Source organism: Hemicordylus capensis, chromosome 5 (assembly GCF_027244095.1).
Source record: "Hemicordylus capensis ecotype Gifberg chromosome 5, rHemCap1.1.pri, whole genome shotgun sequence".
NCBI lineage: Eukaryota > Metazoa > Chordata > Lepidosauria > Squamata > Cordylidae > Hemicordylus > Hemicordylus capensis.
In genome coordinates this window covers 233,960,950-233,981,135 of record NC_069661.1, presented here as the reverse complement: position 1 = coordinate 233,981,135, position 20,186 = coordinate 233,960,950, and the positions used below count along the sequence as shown (strand labels likewise).

General features: G+C 42.8%; 1 protein-coding gene across 15 annotated transcripts in view; it reads left to right on the top strand.

Moving 5' to 3' along the window:
- The window catches only part of BICD1 (BICD cargo adaptor 1), a 191,341-nt gene that overhangs the window by 164,689 nt on the left and 6,466 nt on the right, over nucleotides 1-20,186 (top strand). For 4 of the 15 annotated variants that reach the window (XM_053257263.1, XM_053257262.1, XM_053257270.1 and 1 more), the window contains 2 exons: nucleotides 7,353-7,428; nucleotides 17,326-17,415. The exons of 3 other annotated variants lie outside the window; for them this stretch is intronic. In XM_053257263.1, the coding sequence (XP_053113238.1) occupies nucleotides 7,353-7,428; nucleotides 17,326-17,415 (166 nt within the window). Of the gene's footprint in view, nucleotides 1-7,342; nucleotides 7,429-17,325; nucleotides 17,416-20,186 lie in introns of those variants that run through there. 8 more of the 15 variants (XM_053257264.1, XM_053257273.1, XM_053257275.1 and 5 more) reach the window with 4 other exon arrangements.

The following is a 20,186-nucleotide window of genomic DNA, read 5'->3' as shown; positions in this document are numbered from 1 at the left end:
TTGTATTACCACTATTAAATTGTGTGAGTGTAACACTGCTAAGAAGTAATCTAGCTAAATATTAAAGGCAGTGGGGAAACAGCATAGGCTGCCTGTTGTTTAAATAAAAGAGACAGGGGAAGTAACTTGCCTAGGGAGCAAGAGGTTGCTGCTTCGAATCCCCACTGGTATGTTTCCCAGACTATGGGAAACAACTATATTGGGTAGCAGTGATATAGGAAGATACTGAAAGGCATCATCTCATACTGTGCGGGAGATGGCAATGGTAAACCCCTTCTGTATTGTACCAAAGAAAACCACAGGGCTCTGTGGTCACCAGGAGTCAACACCGACTTGATGGCACAACTTGAACAGGGAAGCAAGCCTTACCTATTCCAGGAGACAACTTAGGAATCTACCCATTAAGCCATTGTCTTCTGCTGTGCCCAAAGCACAGCATGATCAAACTATTAATCCCAGAGCTTTTGCCATATTGTTTTGGAGAACACAGACAATGGTGTGTCTTTTGTGTTGAAAAGACAACAGCCATTAAGCATCTGTGATGAGATGGGGGTTACTCTATGCTTCCCTGGAATCTATCCTCAATAGAGAGATTGCTCTAATCTCAAGTTTAGGAGCATGCTACACCTTCGAAGTAGGCTGCCGCCAGTTGAAGACTGATCTAAAGCCACTGACCTGGCTTAGACATGGCTTCAGCAACCTAGAACTGTGACTGTCTGACTTGGGACTTACAGGCACTGTACAGCCAAAGTCCACACAACCCAGCTCTATACAACAATATATTAATCTAAAAACAACTCTTTGGTAGTATGTGACCTTACGAGACACATGGGGAAGAGTTTTGCAAGTAACCCTCCAGAACCTTTTAAACCACACTGAATCCACTTCTAAGTATATGAAATTTATTAAGAAATAAGGGTTGCACACAGAATAAGAAACTGGAGAAAATTGGGAGTAAAGAAAGGCACACAGGAAATCAAAAGAAAATACAAAAAACTTTAACTAATTAGCACTGAGTTTTACCTTGGTTTAAGGCAGTAGGCAGGTCACTGGCTGAGAGAGAATTAATCTCTATAGCTTCTCCCTTTCTGGAGCCTAGTAGCAGCTGGACATGGTGCCTAATTACTAGCCACTCATGACTGTACTGGTGTACCGTACAGTCCATGTATAAAATAATGCATGGAGTAGAGAGAGTGTACAGAGAGAAAATTGTCTCCCTAACAACACTAGAACCAGGGGCCATCCCATGAAACTGAAAGTCGGATAATTTAGGACCAACAAGAGGAAGTAATTTTTTCACACATAATTAATCTATGGAGTTCTGTGCCATGGGATGTGGTGATGATCACTAGCTTGGATGGCTTTAAAAGGGGCCTAGACAAATTCATGGAGGACAGGTCTGCCAGTGGCTACTAGTCTGGTGGCTATAGGCCAGCCGCAGAGGCGCTGCCTCTAAATGCCAGTTGCAAGAGAGAGGGCATGGCCTTACCTCTTGCTTGTGGGCTTTCCAGAAGCATCTGGTGGGCCACTATGTGAAACAGGATGCCGGACCAGATAGGCCTGGGCCTGATCCAGCAGGGCTGTTCTTAATTAAGTTCTTAAGGTGACAAAATGGTAGGGGCGTTGCCCACTATTTTATAGTGATTAAAGAGGAGAAAGGCTTCCCCACTCTTCCAGAGACAGACAGCTCTGGTATCCAGTGGAAAGGGTCATTGTATCTCTGATGTAACACTGGTCTTAGGCCAATCCAGGCTTAAGTGTTTTGCTCCAAACTGGAGGTTCCTCCTCCGTAATGTGCATAACCTACATGTCTAAAGGCAGGTATGGTTTGAGCTGGTTACCTATTGTGAAAAAGGGTTGAAGACCATAGCTTGATGGCTCTGTCCCTTCAGTGACAAAAAACAAGGATTATCCTCATTCAGTAACAAGAGGGAGGAATGTCCCCCATTCAGCGCACTCAAGGGTGGAGTAGAAATATCAGGCATTCTTGAGCCCAGAGGGAGATCTGCGTTTTGTCACAACATCGAAGTCCTAACAAACAGCAAAACAATCCAAGCACAATCACCAGCTCTTTGCTCAGAAGGCTTTAGTTCAGGGTGGCCAACTGGAGGCTCTCCAGCTGCTGTTGGATTGCAACCCCCATCATCCCCAGGTGCAATGTTGGGTGGGAGTTGTAGTCCAATAAGCACTGGAGAGCCTCCAGTTGGCCTCTCCTGCTTTAGTTTAACCTAGTGGTTTTTTCACTACTTCTATTAAAGGGCTCATAGCACAAGTTTATAGGTGTGTCGGAGACAGATGCGCAGATAGAAGTAGGAGGAAAGAATTTAAAGACATCATCAACAAGAAACTCATATGACTTGGTGCCTTTTTTTGCCATAGCTCAGTAGAAAAGCACACACCAGGTTCAGGGAGTTGCCTTTCTAGGCAGCACTGTTGTAAATGGACCTGACTCTAAGCGGCAGTTTTATATACTGCTCCAAATTCAAAGTTTAACTGGAACTCTCTTGGTTGTTAAGTTGGAAACCAAGAGACATCCCCTGAAGAAATCTGGTGTGGATGTTAGCACCCACTAATGCAGTCCTGAGAGATGAGTGACCAGATTACTGGCCTCCAGACTGTGCAGCAAGCCACCAGTCCAAGCAACATGCACACTTGCTGCTTCCAAGGCCCTGTAAAGCATGCCCACGCTGTTTCCAGTGGTAGAGCTGCTGTGTGCCTAAAAAGGAGCATGTCAATGCACAGTTCCCAATGTGAGTACTGTCACAACTGCATTTACACACTCCTTGGAAGGCATGCAGCAGCCTCACCATCGAAGCACCATGGGGATGCTTTACAGTGCCTGTTGCTTGGCTGGGCGGCTCACTGCCCGCTATGGGGGCCATTGGCTCTTTGTGATCCAGAGGGCAGCCTGGTGTGTTGAAAACCCCTCCAGTGGTTCCCTGGGTACACCTGGCATATGGAGGAAAGTGATCTTACCAAAGGAGTTATCTTAATTATATCTTAATTATACTGCCTTGGGAGTGTGGTTAGACTGAGCAGCTGAGCTGGGTATAAGATTTTAAATAAATAAATAGGGCAGATTTCAAATGCTCCCATTTGTATTTCCTGCCCTCAGCTTTTCTTTGGGGTGGGAATTCGGACCACACAATGGCATTAAATAGAATGTTGAAATACCCTAGATACTCCCTAGTCTACCACCCACCCCCCCAGTTTATTGAATTTCCATGTGTATGCCAAACTGACACATGTCAGTTCAACAGGTGGGGCCGGTTGGGAATGGGGCCATGGTTCAGTGAGGGCACATCTGCTTAGCATGCAGGTCTAAGGTTCAATCCCCAATATCTCTAGATAGAGCTGAAAAAAAGTTCTTACTTGAAACCTTGGAGAGCTTCTGCTGTCAGAGTAGCCAATACTGAGCTGGTTGGACCAATGGTCTGACTCGGTATAAGGCAGCTTCCTGTGTTCCAAAATGGCTCAGTCTGAGGTAGGGTATAAAAGTAGTCTGACAACAACTTTGCTGACAACAAAAATAAGTGCATACCCACTTTTTAAAATAATGAAAAAAGCAGCTAGGAAAGAGACTGTTAATGCTGTCTTTTTCTTTTGAGCTCCCTAAATGGTGAAAGGATCAGAGAATACCTTGTGATAAGCAGGAAATATATTAGTCTACATTGGTATGTATGTGGAGCTGGAAATAAAAAGTAGGAAAGAAATTTAGAAGTTGTTTATAGATGGTAGGGTAAAACTAAGACCATATGTTCAAATGTACATTTTTTAAAAATTCTGTATAACTCTTCACCAGACCCAAACACATGGAGAAGAGAATAGTAGATATCAAAAGAGAAGCCAATATTGATTCATCAGGCTTTTGAAATGAATTGGGATCTTCAGTTCCTTTTTGAAAAGAGCTTAATGGGAGGATGAGAATAAATAGGATTGAATAAGTATCTAAAATCCTGCTATAATGTTCCATGCCGGAACCCCATCATTCTTTATCTTCACCAGTGTTCCCTCTAACAGGGAATCCCAGATGTTGTTGACTACAACTCCCAGAATCCCCAAGCAAAAGCCATTGCTGCTGGGGATTCTGGGAGTTGTACTCAACTGCATCTGGGAATCCCTGTTAGAGGGAACACCGATCTTCACTATTATTTTATATTGTCAAGCCACAAAACAACATTACTCTCTCACATGGAACTGAATATTTGAATGTTTTACATAATTACCATTAGAGGCGTTGTCACTTATTTAGAACTTGTAATTTGTAAAGTTCCCAAGTTCGTCTCGTCTTTCAACCAAAGCATGGGTAAAGGTAAAGTGTGCTGTTGAATCGATGTTGACTCCTGGCAACCACAGATCCATGTAGTTTTCTTTGGTAGAAAACAGGAGGGGTTTACCATTGCCATCTTCTGTGCAGAATAAGATGATGCCTTTCAGCATCTTCCTATCTCGCTTCTGCCCGATATAGATATTTCCCATAATCTGGGAAACATACCAGCGGGCATTCGAACCAGCAACCTCTGGCTTGCTAGTCAATTCATTTCCCTGCTGTACCAGCATGGGAACACACCCTAAAATGAGGGTTAGCCTCCTTGACATTCTGTATTAAAAAGCCTTTGCCACTAACTTATGAAATATTTACTGTAAAATGTTATCATGCCCTCATAACTGTTCCTAAAACACTGAAGCTTGTTAAGATTACAGTCTTACCTTTACAATGTACACAACCCAACTGGCTTTGTACTCTGCACTGTTTGTTGTCAAAGTGCTGTAATCGTGTGAAAAATCCAGTGTGAGCACACCCTATTGGAACCATGATCATAATTATAACAACTCATTTTATGTATTTTCTTTGGAAATAGTTTTTCTCTGGTGAGTTCATCTGTTCAGCACATCAGCTCACTTGGGGAAAAGAGATTCCTAATTACACATTACTTTATGAAATAAATAGCTTCAAAGCTCCATTCAGCATTTCAGGGCATTTTTCAGTTTAACTGTGTTGATAAAATAACTCCATACTCTATGACGTGTAATAATCCTTTGCACACTTTCCTGCCAAAGATAATTCTTTGTAAATACGGTGCCATTATCTGAAAAAGCTGTTCAGGAAACATGTTTTGCCTATATATGCAGCACATGCACACACCACTAGAGGGCAGTGTAGATCTCTGCAGAAGAATGAGTAAATATGCAATCTGGATATGAATTTAAATGGCAAGAAAAATCAAAGTACAGAGTACTATGGTCACTTGTACCCATAGTCAAAGCCATTTTTTAATTTAAAAAAAAATCATATAATTCTCTCCTTCAAAATTATAACCAAAGTAGTTCACAATAATAAAATCAAATGCATGCCAAAATTAATAATAAAACAAACACAGAAGTAGAATAAAAACCAGATAAAAGCACAGTCTTATCTAAACATTTAAACAGCAAAGCAGATCAAAAATTGGGATGTGGTCCTGGAACAGCAATAGCAGACTAGCTAAAAACACTAACCAGTCCTTGCCAAAATATTCTTTTAAAACCAAGTTTTCATCTGGTGTCTAAAAGCAGTCCGTATTGGGGCCAGTTGGGCCTCCTTAAGGAAGACATGCCATAAGACTGGCACCACCACTGAAAAGGCCCTGCCGTACTTCAGTCAGCAGGGAAATCCAGAGCAGGGTCTCAGACTTTAAAGTAAAAACAAGCAACTTAAATTGGACCCAGAAATGAATAGTCAGTAGTACCATCGCTGGTATCTATTAGGGCAGTTCACACGATTATAATTAGAGCAGGAGTCTTCTACCCTAAATGGGGAGCTGAGCATGTTCTTGTTTTCTGATCATCTGTGATTTAAAACCAAGGTCAGAAGGAGAGGAAGGGGGACGTATTTGTCCTCCCTCAATCAGAAATGTAAGGAAGCAGAAGAACTGTAGCATTCTCCTTACCACTTGGCAGGATAATGTAAGTGGTCTTATGATGCCATGGGTAGGTTTACCACTTCGTAAATGTGTGGATTTGGCAATGTCTGGACTAGCTTATTATGAAAGTCTTATAATGTACTGCAGCAGGTGAATGCACAGGAGTCAGATGCAGGAGTTTGTTGCATCTGACTGTAGTCCTGTTAGTTTTGCCTTGCTGTTTTGCACCCCAGTATGACATGTAGCCACTTGAAAGCTAAGCCTCATTGATTTCAGTGGAGCAATTTTCATATAAACGAGTTTAGGGTTGCAGCTATAGGATGTTTTCTTATTTTGACTAAAGGGTATTTATACAGTTAGCTCAGGGTGTCAGATGCTTGCAGTATACATAAGCACACTTCTCCTACCCAAGTTGACCTCTCCCCAAATTACAGGTCCATATGGCAGGGAGTCTGATTTCCCATGATGTGCATGGGAGATCCTGGAAGAACAGATACTTGATTTTCCCCTGGATACATTCCTGCACTTCTATTTGTACGGTACAGCACACAAACCAACCCCGTGATAGTGTATTACACATGGTAGTCTAACACAGTTTCCATATGTGGTGTTTTTTCAAACCCATGTGGTACAGCTTGTGTAGTCTGCATTCAATTATTATGCAAACAGTTGATTGTCACGCACTTTGAATGCTCAGCATATTTACTGTGATATTCTTTAAATTGCAGATGCATTTTTTGTGATTTTAAAGTGTCCTTTATAGATGCTTTGGCACAAAAGAAAAAGAAAGAGGCAGTTGCACATATCCATCTGATAAACAAAAGTACTTTTTCCTAACTTGCTGAATATTTTGTTTGAATGAAAAGAGGATCCACTGATTATACTGCTGAAAACTGTTTGCCCCAAACACCTTCCTGTTTATTAATTATTGTTATTTAGATTACACTTTTACTATGCCACGTGTTTTATGGGTGTAACCCAGAAAAAGTCAGGTATGCCTGTGCCATTGAAATTAATGGGACATAAGCTCTTAACTGAACACACACACACACTAGTAGTTTTCATTAGGACTTAGGTATGTTTAACTTTTTAAAGTAAGACTAAAAGAAAAATCCACAATTTTTAAAATTTTCCACACAATTGTGAGGCAAGCTACGATTCCCATTTTACAGATAAGGAGAGTGAGGGATACTGACTTCCAGTGATTCTATGAATGTGGTGGGATTTGATCTGAAATTAGGGTATTTTTCCTAATGGAAGAAGTAAAACATTTCTATCAGCATTCTGTGAAAGAACCAGCCATCCTTTCAACAGTGTATTCCTATCAGCTCATGAACAGAGCATACATTCCTCACTAAATCTCTCCATCACTTGCCTTGTCTGTTTATGACTTACTAACCCCTTGTGTCATCTCTTTGTATATATGTCTAATTTATCAGTTTCTTGTAGATTGTCAGCAGCCTGCTGCCTCCATACCGCCACACGGCTCACAACTAGCCAGGAGGCGAGACTGCCAGACTGTCAGGTAATGTTCTACTAACTCTTGTTTCTCCTCCTCTTGCTTTTCCTTGCATGTTAAAGTCAGTCTGCCACATGCAGTAACCACACTTTTGCTGTTCTTTGCAGATATGACCCACACCCACCCACCCACTCACATCCCTTCCTTCCACCTCCAGTTTTCTGTATGGCTTGTGTTTTTACACAGATAAATCCCTTGTATGCTTAGAACTCTTGCAATTAATAATGTGTGTGAATACACCGCATGGTACACAGGATCCATGTCATTGGCCCTACCTAGTGATGCACATACTATAGCAACATGGAACAGCCCCATGGAGAAGGAATGCCCAACTAAGTATGTGTAAGCTGGTAGCATGAAGCCCATAGCAGCCTGCCTGATAGATACACAACAACACAGGCTGGCTGTGTCAGAATTCAGCTACAGAAAATCCTCTGCAAGGTTGGGCCATGCAGGTAGGAGAAGCAAAGTAAGGGTGGAATTGGCGGATGGTAAGGTCATTCACTCAATCAAAAAACTGTGTTCTACCCGGGTTTGGGAGCTGTGTGTGCTCCCAATTTTCAGTTGTGTGGAAGCAAAGTAAGAGGAAAACCTGGGTAGAAGTGATTGTGTGGAGCGAGGTAGGAGGAATAGCTACCCAGGTTTTCCTCCTACCTTGTTTCCACACAATCACTTCTACTCAGGTTTTATGAGAAGAGAGCTGGTCTTGTGGTAGCAAGCATGACTTGTCCCCTTAGCTAAGCAGGGTCTGTCCTGGTTGCATATGCATGGGAGACTAAATGTGTGAGCACTATAGGATATTCCCCTCAGGGGATGGAGCCGCTCTAGGAAGAGCAGAAGGCTCCAAGTTTCCTCCCTGTCTTCTTCAAGGCAGGGCTGAGGGAGATTCCTTCCTGCAACCTTGGAGAAGCTGCTGCCAGTCTGTGAAGACAATACTGAGCTAGATGGACCAATGGTCTGACTCAGTATATGGCAGTTTCCTATGTTCCTATGTACCCAGGTTTTTCTCTTTCTTTGCTTCCATCCAAATGAAAATTGGGAGCACACACAACTCCCAAATCTGGGTAGAACACAGTTGTTGAGATCATTCACACAATCACAGTCTGGCTTTCTGGCAGGTGGAGCAAGTCAGTGGGCCAGTTCAGATGAACAATCACTCTACATGCAATCACATTGGGGCCACAGTGAGAATGAGGCCACTCCAACATCACCAGAGGACATGCTGACACTGTCTTGGCACATCCTTTCATTGCGTGTGGGGGGTGTTCTTCCAAATTGTCCCTTTACATGCACTACAAAATCCTGTTTAAACAGAGTTTAAATATTGCCAGTAGAATATGATGATATCATGTCAGTATGATATGATGTCAGAGTAATGCCATCATAGGACGAGGTCAGGGTTAAAGCAAGCTGGTGCTCCTGGAATATGGGGTATAGAAATGGAAGGAAAGAAGTCTAGGTTCCAGTCTGCAATATTACACTGACTCCTTGTTTCTGCACGTTTATCCACTTAGATTTATGCAAGTTGTATTGTTTTATTCCACATGTAAAAATGTCACTTCTCAGTCAATGAGAGCATGTGCTCGTGGCAGGTATGTTGTCCAAACCTGCCCAAGTCTGTTTCCCCAGCTGTCCACCCAACATTCTATCCTATCTGTCGATTTATCCTATTTATATACCACCTGATATATACATCTCTAGGTGGTGTACACAACCCAAATTACAAAATAAAAATAAAAAACAAAGCATTTTCATAGAACAAAAACAATTAAAACAATTCAGAGAGTGAAACAATTAAAGTAATTTCACAGGCTGAAAACAAACTGTTCAGAATTAATTTTAATTAAAAGCCTGAGAAAACAGGTGTGCCTTAAGGGTCCTTTAAAAAACCATCAGAGGTGGAGTAGCTTTTATTCTGACAGGGAGTGCATTCCAAAGCCCCAGGGCAGCCACAGAGAAGGCCTGGCCCTGAGTCGCCACCAGATGAGCTGGTGGGAACTGTAACCGGACGCCCCCTGATTATCTTAATAGGTGGCTGGGTTCATGACAAAGAAGGCAGTCTCTTAAGTATTCTGGATCTGAGCCATTCAGGGCTTTATAGGTAATGACCAACATTTTGTATTTCACTCAGAAACATATCGGCAGCCAGTTCAATTCTTTCAGAATCGGTGTTATATTAACCCTTCGGGTTTTGTGTGTGTGTTTTTTAACATTTTATACCCCGCTCTTCCTCCAAAGAATCCAGAGCATTGTACTACATACTTAGCTTTCTCCTCACAACAACCCTGTGAAGTAGGTTAGGCATAGTAGGTTGGTCTCAGAGACCAACCTGGCTGCCTCATTCTGTATCAGTTGTACTTTATGAACTATGTACAAAGGCAGCCTCACATAGAGTGCATTACAGTGGTCAAGCCTGGAGATCACCAACCTATGCCCTACTGTTTTAAGGTCATTTACCTCCAGAAATGGGTGTAGCTGGCATATCATCTGAAGCTGATAAAAAGCGCTCCTGACCACTGCCTCAACCTGAGAAACCAGAGAGAGTTTTGGATCCAGGAGCACTCCCAAGCTACATACCTGATCTTTCAGAGGAAGGGTAACCCCATCCAGAACAGGCAGATCTAAACCATCTCTTGGGTTCCCCAAAATCAGTAACTCAGTCTTATTTAGATTCAACCTCAATTTGTTATCCCTCATCCAGCCAATTACCGCCTCCAGGCGGTAGGGAGAAATAGATTTGGATGTCATCAGCATATTGATAACACCCTGCACCAAATCTTGTAGATGTTAAAGAGCATTGGAGACAGCATGGAGCCTTGTGGAACTCCATACAGTTACTCTTGCTTTGTCGAGCTCCAAGTGACACCATCTGGAATCTACCCGAGAGATAAGAATGGAACCACTGTAGAACAGTGCCACCTAATCCCACCTCCCTTAGGCGACCCAGAAGGACACCAAGGCTGAGCGTATCAAAAGCCGCCAAGAGAGCCAAAAAGATCAGCAGAGTTACACTCCCTCTGACAATACTTAATTGGAGATCATCCATCAGGCTGACCAAGGAAGTCTCACCCTCATAGCCTGCCCAAAAGCCAGTTTGAAATGGGTCTGGTTAATCAGTTTCCTCCAGTACCATCTGGAGAGGCCACCACTCTCTCTCTCAGTCACTTTGCCCAACCATGGGAAATTAGACAGGCCCATAGTTGCCTATCTCTAAGTCATCCAATATAGGTTTTTTCGAGTATGGTCTAATGATAGTCTCTTTAACTGAGGGAAGGCAGGATGCCTCCTTGTCTTAAGGAGACAATTATTAGACGGCTTCTGAAGAAGCCTACCTTGGATCCCTCAAAGATGAGCAACTACAGGCCTGTTTCCAACTTTCTGTGGCTGGGCAAGGTAATTGAGAGGGTGGTGGCCTCCCAGCTCCAGACAGTCTTGGAGGAAACTGATTATCTAGACCCATTTCAAACTGGCTTTCAGGTGGGCTATGGGGTGGAGACTGCCTTGGTCGGCCTGATGGATGATCTCCAATTGGGAATTGACAGAGGAAGTGTGACTCTGTTGGTCCTTTTGGATCTCTTGGTGGCTTTCGATACTATCAACCATAGTATCCTTCTGGAGCATCTGAGTGGGTTGGGAGTGGGAGGCACTGCTTTGCAGTTGTTCTGCTCCTACCTCTCAGGCAGGTTCCAGATGGTGTCCCTTGGAGACTATCACATGCTCATCCATCCAAGGCTTGGTCCAAGGTCACCGTCAAAGAAGCTGGTAGTTCAGGGATCCCCCTGCGCCCGAAACAAAGCACAAGAGAAACAAATCACTAGCAAGTATCAAGTTCACCCTGTCTCCCCCGCACCTAGGTCGCTCACCAGATTCCAAGAGTCCTGAGCCCAAGATCCACAACATCACCAAGGGAGGTCTTAAGGTGAGGTGAAGCAGCCCGATGTCTGGCTCAGGAATCAGGTCTCAAGTAGCAGGAGTCAGGGTCTCAAAGGTCTGAACAAGGAGCTGGGAAATCCAAGCAACCAAAGACTGGTTTGCAACAAGCCCAAGCAATGTGTTGCTTTCCAGCAGCTTGGATGTTGTCTGCTGGCTAATTTATAGTGCTTGGCTAATGGCTCTTCCCCCCAGCCAGCTGTTGGAGATTTCAGCGTTTATCTCATCTGTTAAAAAGATGCTGACTTCACCTCAGTGGCTGCAGCTGCTGCTGGCATTTGGCACGCCTTCGCTCTTGAGGAGTAAATGGTTGTTCCACTCCCAGCTCAGGATCTCATTTTTCACACACACCCGATCTCTTCTGCTTCCGACAGCCCCTCTGGAGCTGAAGTTTCATCTTGGCCTGTCTCAGCTGTCTCCTGCAGCCCGACTTTTGAGCTCTCCCCTTTGAATGCTTCTTCCCCTGCTGGAGGGTTGCCAACTTCCCCTTCCTTTTCACTGTCCATGGGTGAGGGCATAATAGACACTGTTCTTCAAAATCTGAACTTTTGTATGGGGTCCCTCAGGGCTCTGTATTGTCTCCTGTGTTGTTTAACATCTACATGAAACCACTGGGAGAGATCATCAGATTTGGTGCAGGGTGCTATCAGTATGCTGATGACACTCAAATCTACTTCTCCATGTCAACATCATTGGGAGGGGGCATAACCTCCCTAAATGCCTGGCTTGGGTTGGTAATGGGCTGGATGAGGGATAACAAACAGACTGAATCCAGATAAGATGGAGGTACTTATTGTGCGGGGTTGAAACTTGGGAGATGAGTTTGATCTGTCTGTTCTGGATGGGGTCACACTTCCCTGGAAGGAACAGGTATGCAGTCTGGGAGTGCTTCTGGACACAAACTTCTCCCTGGTCTCCCAGGTTGAGGTGGTGGCCAGAAGTGCCTTCTATCAGCTTCGGCTGATACACCAGCTGCATCCATTTCTAGAGATAAACAACCTCAGAACAGTGGTACATATGCTGGTAACCTCCAGACTGGATTACTGCAATGCACTGTATGTGGGGCTGCCCTTGTGTGTGGTCTGGAAACTACAGCTGGTTCAGAATATGGCAGCCAGTTTGGTCTCTGGGTAATCTCGGAGAGACCATATTACTCCTCTATTGAAAGATCTACACTGGCTGCCGAAAGGTTTCTGGGCAAAACACAAGGTGCTGATTATAATCTATAAAGCCCTAAACAGCTTGGGCCCTGGGTATTTAAGAGAACATCTTCTTCATTATGAACCCCACCACCCATTGAGATCATCAGGAGAGGTCTGTCTGCAGTTGCCACTGGCTCATTTGGTGGCTACTTGAGGACGAGCCTTCTCTGCTGCTGCCCCAGCTTTGGACGTGCTCCCTGATGAAATAAGAGCCTCCCCATCTCTGACAACTTTTTAAAAGTCTTTAAAGACACACCTATTCACCCAGGTTTTAACAGTTTTATCATCATTTTAAATGTTGTTAAAAAATTTAAATTGTTGTAATGTTTTAACTTTTACTATATCATTGTTAACTACTGTTTTAAGTTGGGTTTTTTTTGTCATTTATTTTAACTATTTTTTAAACTTTTTGTTTGCTTGTTGTAAACCACCCAGAGACATGAGTTTTGGGCGGTATAGAAGTGTGTAAAACAAACAAACAAACAAACAAACAAAATAACTCAAGTTGGCATCCTGCCTTGTTCTACTGACTTCCTCTGCCCAACTTTAAATCCTGGTTCCAAGTGGGGAGAGAATGTTGGAGGAAAGTCAGTAGTATGTTGGACAGATGACTCAAGAAGCAGACTTGGATGGGTTGAGACAACACACCTGCCAGGAACATTTGCTCTTTGTTCCTGACATTTTCCCCGGCACTGCACTTGCTGGCAGTCACAGGAAGCTGCCCCTTGACAACTAATTCCAAACATTCCTCCTGAAAGACAATCTAAATGTTAGTCTAGAGTAGACCTCTTTGGAATGAGTCAATAAATGAAAGATACAAAAAATTTGGAATCTGAATTCATCATGACCCATGCTGCTGTTTGGATGTGGTGCACATGTTGCCTATTTCCACTGAATGCCATTTTGCCAAAACAATATACTAGTTAAAAGAGCTGAATGGTACAGAAATTTCCACTAAATGGAATGAAATTGCCTTAGTGGCAGGCATAGCTTTTCATCAGTCTCTGGAACCATCAACAGAGACTAAAATCTATGTTGTGCAGGGAAGTTGTCCTGTGTAGTTATAGTGCAATTAGTGGAAGCTATGAAAGGCAATGTATATACTCTTGCACAAACACTTGGGGCACTTAATAGATCAATCTATGAGTTTTACTTGATAAATTTATTGCGTATTCAATTAATTCTTCATATGGATAAAAGAACAGTTCCAAAGAAGCATTCATTCTTTGTTTTGAGATTTGATCCACACTTGTTGCAACAGGCACTATCTCAGGAAAGGCAGTCCTTTCTGTGTGAGAGAGGATGAATGTCACTTCTAAGAAGGTTTCTAAGATTTGGAAGTACTTGCATTAAAAATAATGAACATGCTAAAAATTTGCTGTGTGCTTAATGGGTGTCATCTTTTGAATTATCAACATATTTTAATTGATTAATAGATCAGCTAATTGACTAAACATTGCAGTCCTCACAAACACCATTTATTTCAGGAGGACTTACACAGGAAAACACACCTGTGCTCAGTTGGAAGAGCCCTGCTTTAATGCCACAACAGCAAATATAGTCTTTCAATGAACAAACATTCTACAGTGTTAGCACTTGAATTTACTTCATTTTCAAATGGTGCTTTTAATGTTTACCAGAGATCTGGCTGGGTGTGGTTTATTTATTCGTATATCTCTGAGCAGCTTTTAAAAAACTCTTTGCCAGAATGGAAAGCAACCATATCAAACTACTCATTTGAATCCACATAATGCTCCAATCTGCAAATAAAGATGCATATTTCCAAATAAAACAAAAATTTCAGGTTCACAGTTGTTGGTAGCAGCTTACTTGTCTGCATATACATATGCTGTAAAGAAGAGTTCTTTTTTACCTTGAAGACCCCATACAGTTATGGAAACAGGTGATCTTCCCCTCACTTGTTTATATGTCTTTCTACAGTATAAAGATATAAAGATTGCTACAAATATAAAGCCATTTTCCTGGCGCACATAAGAAGCACTTCTAGGCAACCTGGGAAGGAGGGTATTGTAAACTGAAGGTTGCGCAGCCCTCAAGGACATATTCTTATAAGCCAATTATCCTTTAGGAGGGAGGAGAGAGTAATGAAAATCACTACTTCTTTCCCCCATTGCTGCTGGACTGCAGAAGAAGAAAGAACTGCAGCTAGTTGCCAGCCTCTTTGTGTCCACCGCAGCATTTCTTCCATTGTCCTAGCACTGCGGGGAATGTCAGCCACTATGTGTATGGTTTCCACTAAAAGAGCAGGAAAAGCCTGCTTGAAAAGAGGGATACTTACTTAATTCTTTTTTTAAGTTAGTGTAGTGCTCCTACAAACCTTAAACAAAGGTAAAAAATAACCCTTTGATATAAAATAATATAGATGTTTTCCACTGGGTTCACTTTTGTTGCACAGATGTAGCATTCAGATTTGATAAAATATTATTCTCTCCCTAGCTAGATCCTCTGATATTGAGTTTGTAATAAATTTGTGCAATTGTCATGATTTCTCACCTTTTGGATAATGTCCATGACATCACTGACAACATAAGAGACAACAATATTTATCACCCCCCACTGATACCCTTTGCAATTTTTGGAATTTTGAAATGATTATTTTGCTTTTGAAAAGTTAGCTCCCTTGTATTTCTGCCTGAATGAAGCTTTCTGCTCGATTGAATGAATGCTCATGTAGTCTTTTCTTTTTTTAACCCTTTCTCTTACAACATGCCATTTGAGAATCTCAGCACAACAGCTCATATAACTGCATTGCTGATGTTCAAGGTGATTTACAAACATGCCTTCACAATAACCCAATTCTATTTTACATTTGCAAATATTAAAACTCATATGATCTTAGTGTGTGATCCAAAGATCCTCCACCAAAACACAGTAATGGATTGTGGAATCTGGGATGGATTCTGCAATCCTGTCTTGGTAGGTCTAATGCAGCTAATCCATGGCTTGCCTTTTGGTCGCATTATTTCAGCATCAGCCTGCAGTGATACAGTGTACTGGCTGACATGCTAACCAACCAAGTGTGCACATAAGGAGGGACTGCGGAGATGTAAGCCATTAGAGTTTGGAGTGCTGCTAGCACTCCAAAAATGCTCTGTAAGACCAAAAACATGTCCCCCAGGGTCAATAATGTGTTTTGATCTTCTAGAGCACTTCCAGAGCAGGGTGGCACTCCAAACTCTAATAGTTCGTGTGCAACACTGTATACAAGAAGACAGGTTGTTGTTTGAGGGCTCGTGGTGCATCCCTGCAGTTTCCCCAAAGGACGCATACCTCATTATTCAGGATAGCAATAGCAATAGCACTTACATTTATATACCGCTCTATAGCCGGAGCTCTCTAAGCGGTTTACAATGATTTAGCATATTGCCCCCAACATTCTGGGTACTCATTTTACCGACCTCGGAAGGATCAAAGGCTGAGTCAACCTTGAGCCCCTGGTCAGGATCGAACTTGTAACCTTCTGGTTACAGGGCAGCAGTTTTACCACTGTGCCACCAGGGGCTCAGGGGATGCCAGCCACTGACTCAAACATTTGTCCTATCAATGATTTTTCAAATATTTTGAAGGTCATGTGAAAGCAAGAATTTAAGAGAGGCATTGCAGGGTTCCAGCTAGCTTGAAATAGAAGCCTGATAGTATTGTTTAGCTGTGTGACAGATGGTGCGGTCAGCCCAAAACCTGAACACTTTATTGCTATGTAGTGGGGGGTGGGGGTGTTTCTGGATAGAGTAAAGGTGTACTTTTTCCTTTCCATCCTCCTGAAAATCCCTGTATAGTTCCCTCTCCCTGGCCTCCATTTTCCTTTGTTTTTCCAGCTGATACCCTGAGGACCAAACTGCACATGATGCTAAACCAGTCTTTGATAAATAAATCTAATTGAGATATGGATTTTTAAAAATATATGTAAAAGCCCACCCCCATTTGGCCCGAATCCAGCCCAGGACTGTGGTGCATGGTGAGAGGGTGGGTGGGGTTGGCACTTCCAATGATCTATACATCTTCTTTATCATTCACCACAAACCCACAGATTTGGGCCAGAGTGCATTTGCCCCCCCCCAAAGACTATGCAAGCCCCAGTGGATTCACATTGCTTCCTGACTATTCACAAACTAACTGGGACACAACATGTGTCCTTTGCTTCACAGTTCAAACACAAAACAAACTTGGACATATAGTGTATTCATAGGGGGGGGATTAAAGCCACAACACATGTCCCTTGCTTCACAGTTCTCACAAAGACCTTTGGGATCACAAAACAACTTGAACATAGTGTATTTGAAAAAAAAGTTTATTCAGATGTAACAGTTCCACTTTCACTAGGTGTGTACTCTATGGATAGAGGTAACTCTAGCAGCTTTACTGCAGTAGGGAAAAATCATTGACTGATGTCCTTGAAATAAAAATACACAGTCCCCTGCCATCTTGGACTACCTGTGTGACGAATTTCAGAACTCTAAGCCTAGCCAGTCTGGAAATATAAAGGGTTGAGTAAAAGAGGATGGGGTCATGTACTTTTTTACAAAGGCAAAGGACAGATTCCTTCACATGGGCGTGGAATGATGGCCCAAGAGGGGCTTCAGTTCCAGAATTATTTGTAATTTTCTGCCATGAAACAAGCCACTTATAGGACTTTTTTGAAGTTGCCCCCTCCCCATCATTAAAAATCAGTGGGTCACCTGATCTGCTTCAAAGTCATGATACAGAGTCCTGATAACCTGATAACCTATGCTACATCTGAACTCAATTTCAGAGCTCTAGTCCAAGTTGTTCCAGAAATATGGAAGGGAGTGATGTTTACTCTTTTAATTGAAGACAATGGGCAGATTCCTCAACATGTCAGGTGTGTGTGTATGGATTCAGTTCCAGACTTTTTTGTAAATTTTCTGCTATGAAACAAGCTATTCAGGACTTTTTGGAAGGTTTTTTTTTTAAAAAATTCAAATAATCATTAAAACTCAATGGATCAACTGATCTGCTTCAAAGTCAAGATATAGAGTCCTGATAATCTGTCCTACATCTGAGCTCAGTTTCAGAGCTTTAGGCCAAGCCATTACAGAAATATAAAAGGTACCCTTTTTTGCCTTGGGAAAAATCATAGGAGTCTTCTCGAAGAGTGGGCACATGGACCTGAGCCCCCAGGTCTGTGTCTAACAGTGTCCCTGAGTCCATTTCCTGGTTAAAGTAATCTATCAAAGTTGGGTTTAATGTTATGTCATTTGGCTCTAATATACTGTGTCTCAACTGCTCTGTGTCCTCAGCATTCCATAAAGTTCTGGAAGCATGGATTGTGAAAGTACTCAAAACTGTTTTTTTTAATGCCCTTTATTTTAATTTACAAAGAGATATACTTCTGTGTAGCTAGGAAATCCTCCAAGCATTGGGAAAACTGCCCTGAAAATTGTAAACCGCCCTGAGCCTTTTTGGAAGGGCGGTATAAAAATCAAATAAATAAATAAAATAAATAATAAATAAATAAATAAATAAAACCACTTCCTTATTTTTTGGGTGGTCCCATTTGCCCTACAGACTGATAAGACAAACCATCTGAGCTCCAGCGGAATCTGGATCAAATAAATTACCTGGAATCTTTTCAGTCTGGATTCAGCTCTGGTTTTGGGACATAGGATGGCCTATGTTGTGGACTAATACTTCCCTGCTGGTTCTGTTGGATCTCTCAGTGGTGTTCGGTATCATCAACCATGGTATTCTTCTGGATCACCCTCTGAGATTAGGACTAGGAGATATGGTTTAGCAGTACTTCCAGTCCTTTCCACAGGGTAGATTCCAGAAGGTGGTGCTGGGAGACTTCTGCTCAGCACCTAGCCTGTGGCCTCCTGCGGGGCTGTATCTTGTCCCCCATCTTCTTCAGCAGTTACCTGAAACTGCTGATGGAGGTCATCAATCAGGTTTTGTGTATGGTTCCATCACTTTGCTGATGGCCCCCAATTTTATATATTTGTTCCATCCTTAGCTGGGGTAGCAGTGAATGTTCTGAACAGGTGCCTGGAGTTGGTGAAGGGCTGGATGTGGGCTAACAAGCTGAAATTAAACCCAAGCAAGACAGAGGCTCTCATGGCTAGAACAACTACCATCTCAGGGGTGGTTTAGCAATTATTCAGTATCAGGTTTGCAGTCTGAGAATCCTCCTGGACCTGGCATCGCACATGGATGTCCAGGTGACCTTTCTCCAGCTTCAGCTGGTATGCCAGCTGTAGCCATTCCTGCTTCAGAAAAACTTGGCCATGGTCATCCATGTCCTTATTACATCTTATTTAGATGACTGCAATATGCTCTACATGGGGCTGCCCTTGGAGACTGTTCAGATTCAGAAGCTTCAACTGGTCCAAACTGCAGCTGCTATAGTCTTCTCAGTTTTGTTCCTTTCCTGGATGGAAACAATGAGTTCACAAACAGTCATCTTATTCCACCCAAATTGGTTCTCGTTTTAATGTCCATAGAGGAATAAGGAAATGGTCTCTGATGATAGCAAAAGACAATTTCAAGGTCAGAATAACACTGAGCTAATTCACCTTGAACTGGGAGTTTGCGGGGGGGATGACAATAATGGTGTTCACATGAGCAGCCCTACTGGGTGCCCCGCCAGATAGCCCAGGACTATTACCTGGGCTATTACCTGGGTGGAAGAGCGTGAACATGCCCTTCTAACAGGGCTCCCGGTAGAACTCTAACCCTAACTGCCTGCAGCCCGAGCAGACGCAGAGCTGGGCACCTTGAGTGCCCAGCTTGAGGGAGGATCCCTCAATGCACTGCGCTCCTCATATGGTGAATGCCGTGACGCTTGCTGCAGTGGCGATGGTGTGCGTGGTGGCATGCCAACGGAAGCAAGAGGGTCATATGGGGGAAGGACTACTCCTGCATTCCCCCCAGCCTTCTCTAGCTACCAGGGATTTCAGCCATGTGAATGACCTTATGTCAGCCCTTCCAGTTCTATCTCCTGGGTGCTTTCCAGACTACACCCTGCAATGGGGTCACAGCGGAACATGGAAGTGTGCTTCCACACTTCCTGTGTTGTGACACTGTAGTCCCTACGCTGACAGCAGGGTGCCATTCACATTTCCGATGCCTTGTTTCAAATTTAATTGCTGTGATATAGTGCTATGACATCGTGTATCCGGCGTGAAAAAGTTGCTGTTTTTTCGGGTTGTTTGTTTTTGCGAGACTCTCCCTCTGCTGTTTACGTTTTGAATGCGATTTGCTTGAACGGAAGCATTTTGCTGCCATTGAGCGACTAATCTGGAAAGCACCCAGAGCAAATATCAGCATGTTAATTTTCTGCATTTAAAAATGTTATCTGGAAAGCACCTAGAGCAAATAGCATGTTAATTTTCTGCATTTAAAAATGTATAAAGAATATATATGTATCAGTGTCTCTGATGGTAGGTTTCAATAACTGTGGCATCAATATTTTTATGTGCTGATTTTCTTGTTCCAGATTGTGAAAACGTATGCCCCCTAGTTCAGTACAGGTTGTACTCTTGCTGTAAGAATCCTTACAATATGGGGTTGTCTCCTTATTCTCATGGTCTCTGTGCTTTTAACAGCACAAGGAGGCAACTGCTCCCTCCTCCTTCACAACACTGGCACTTGGGA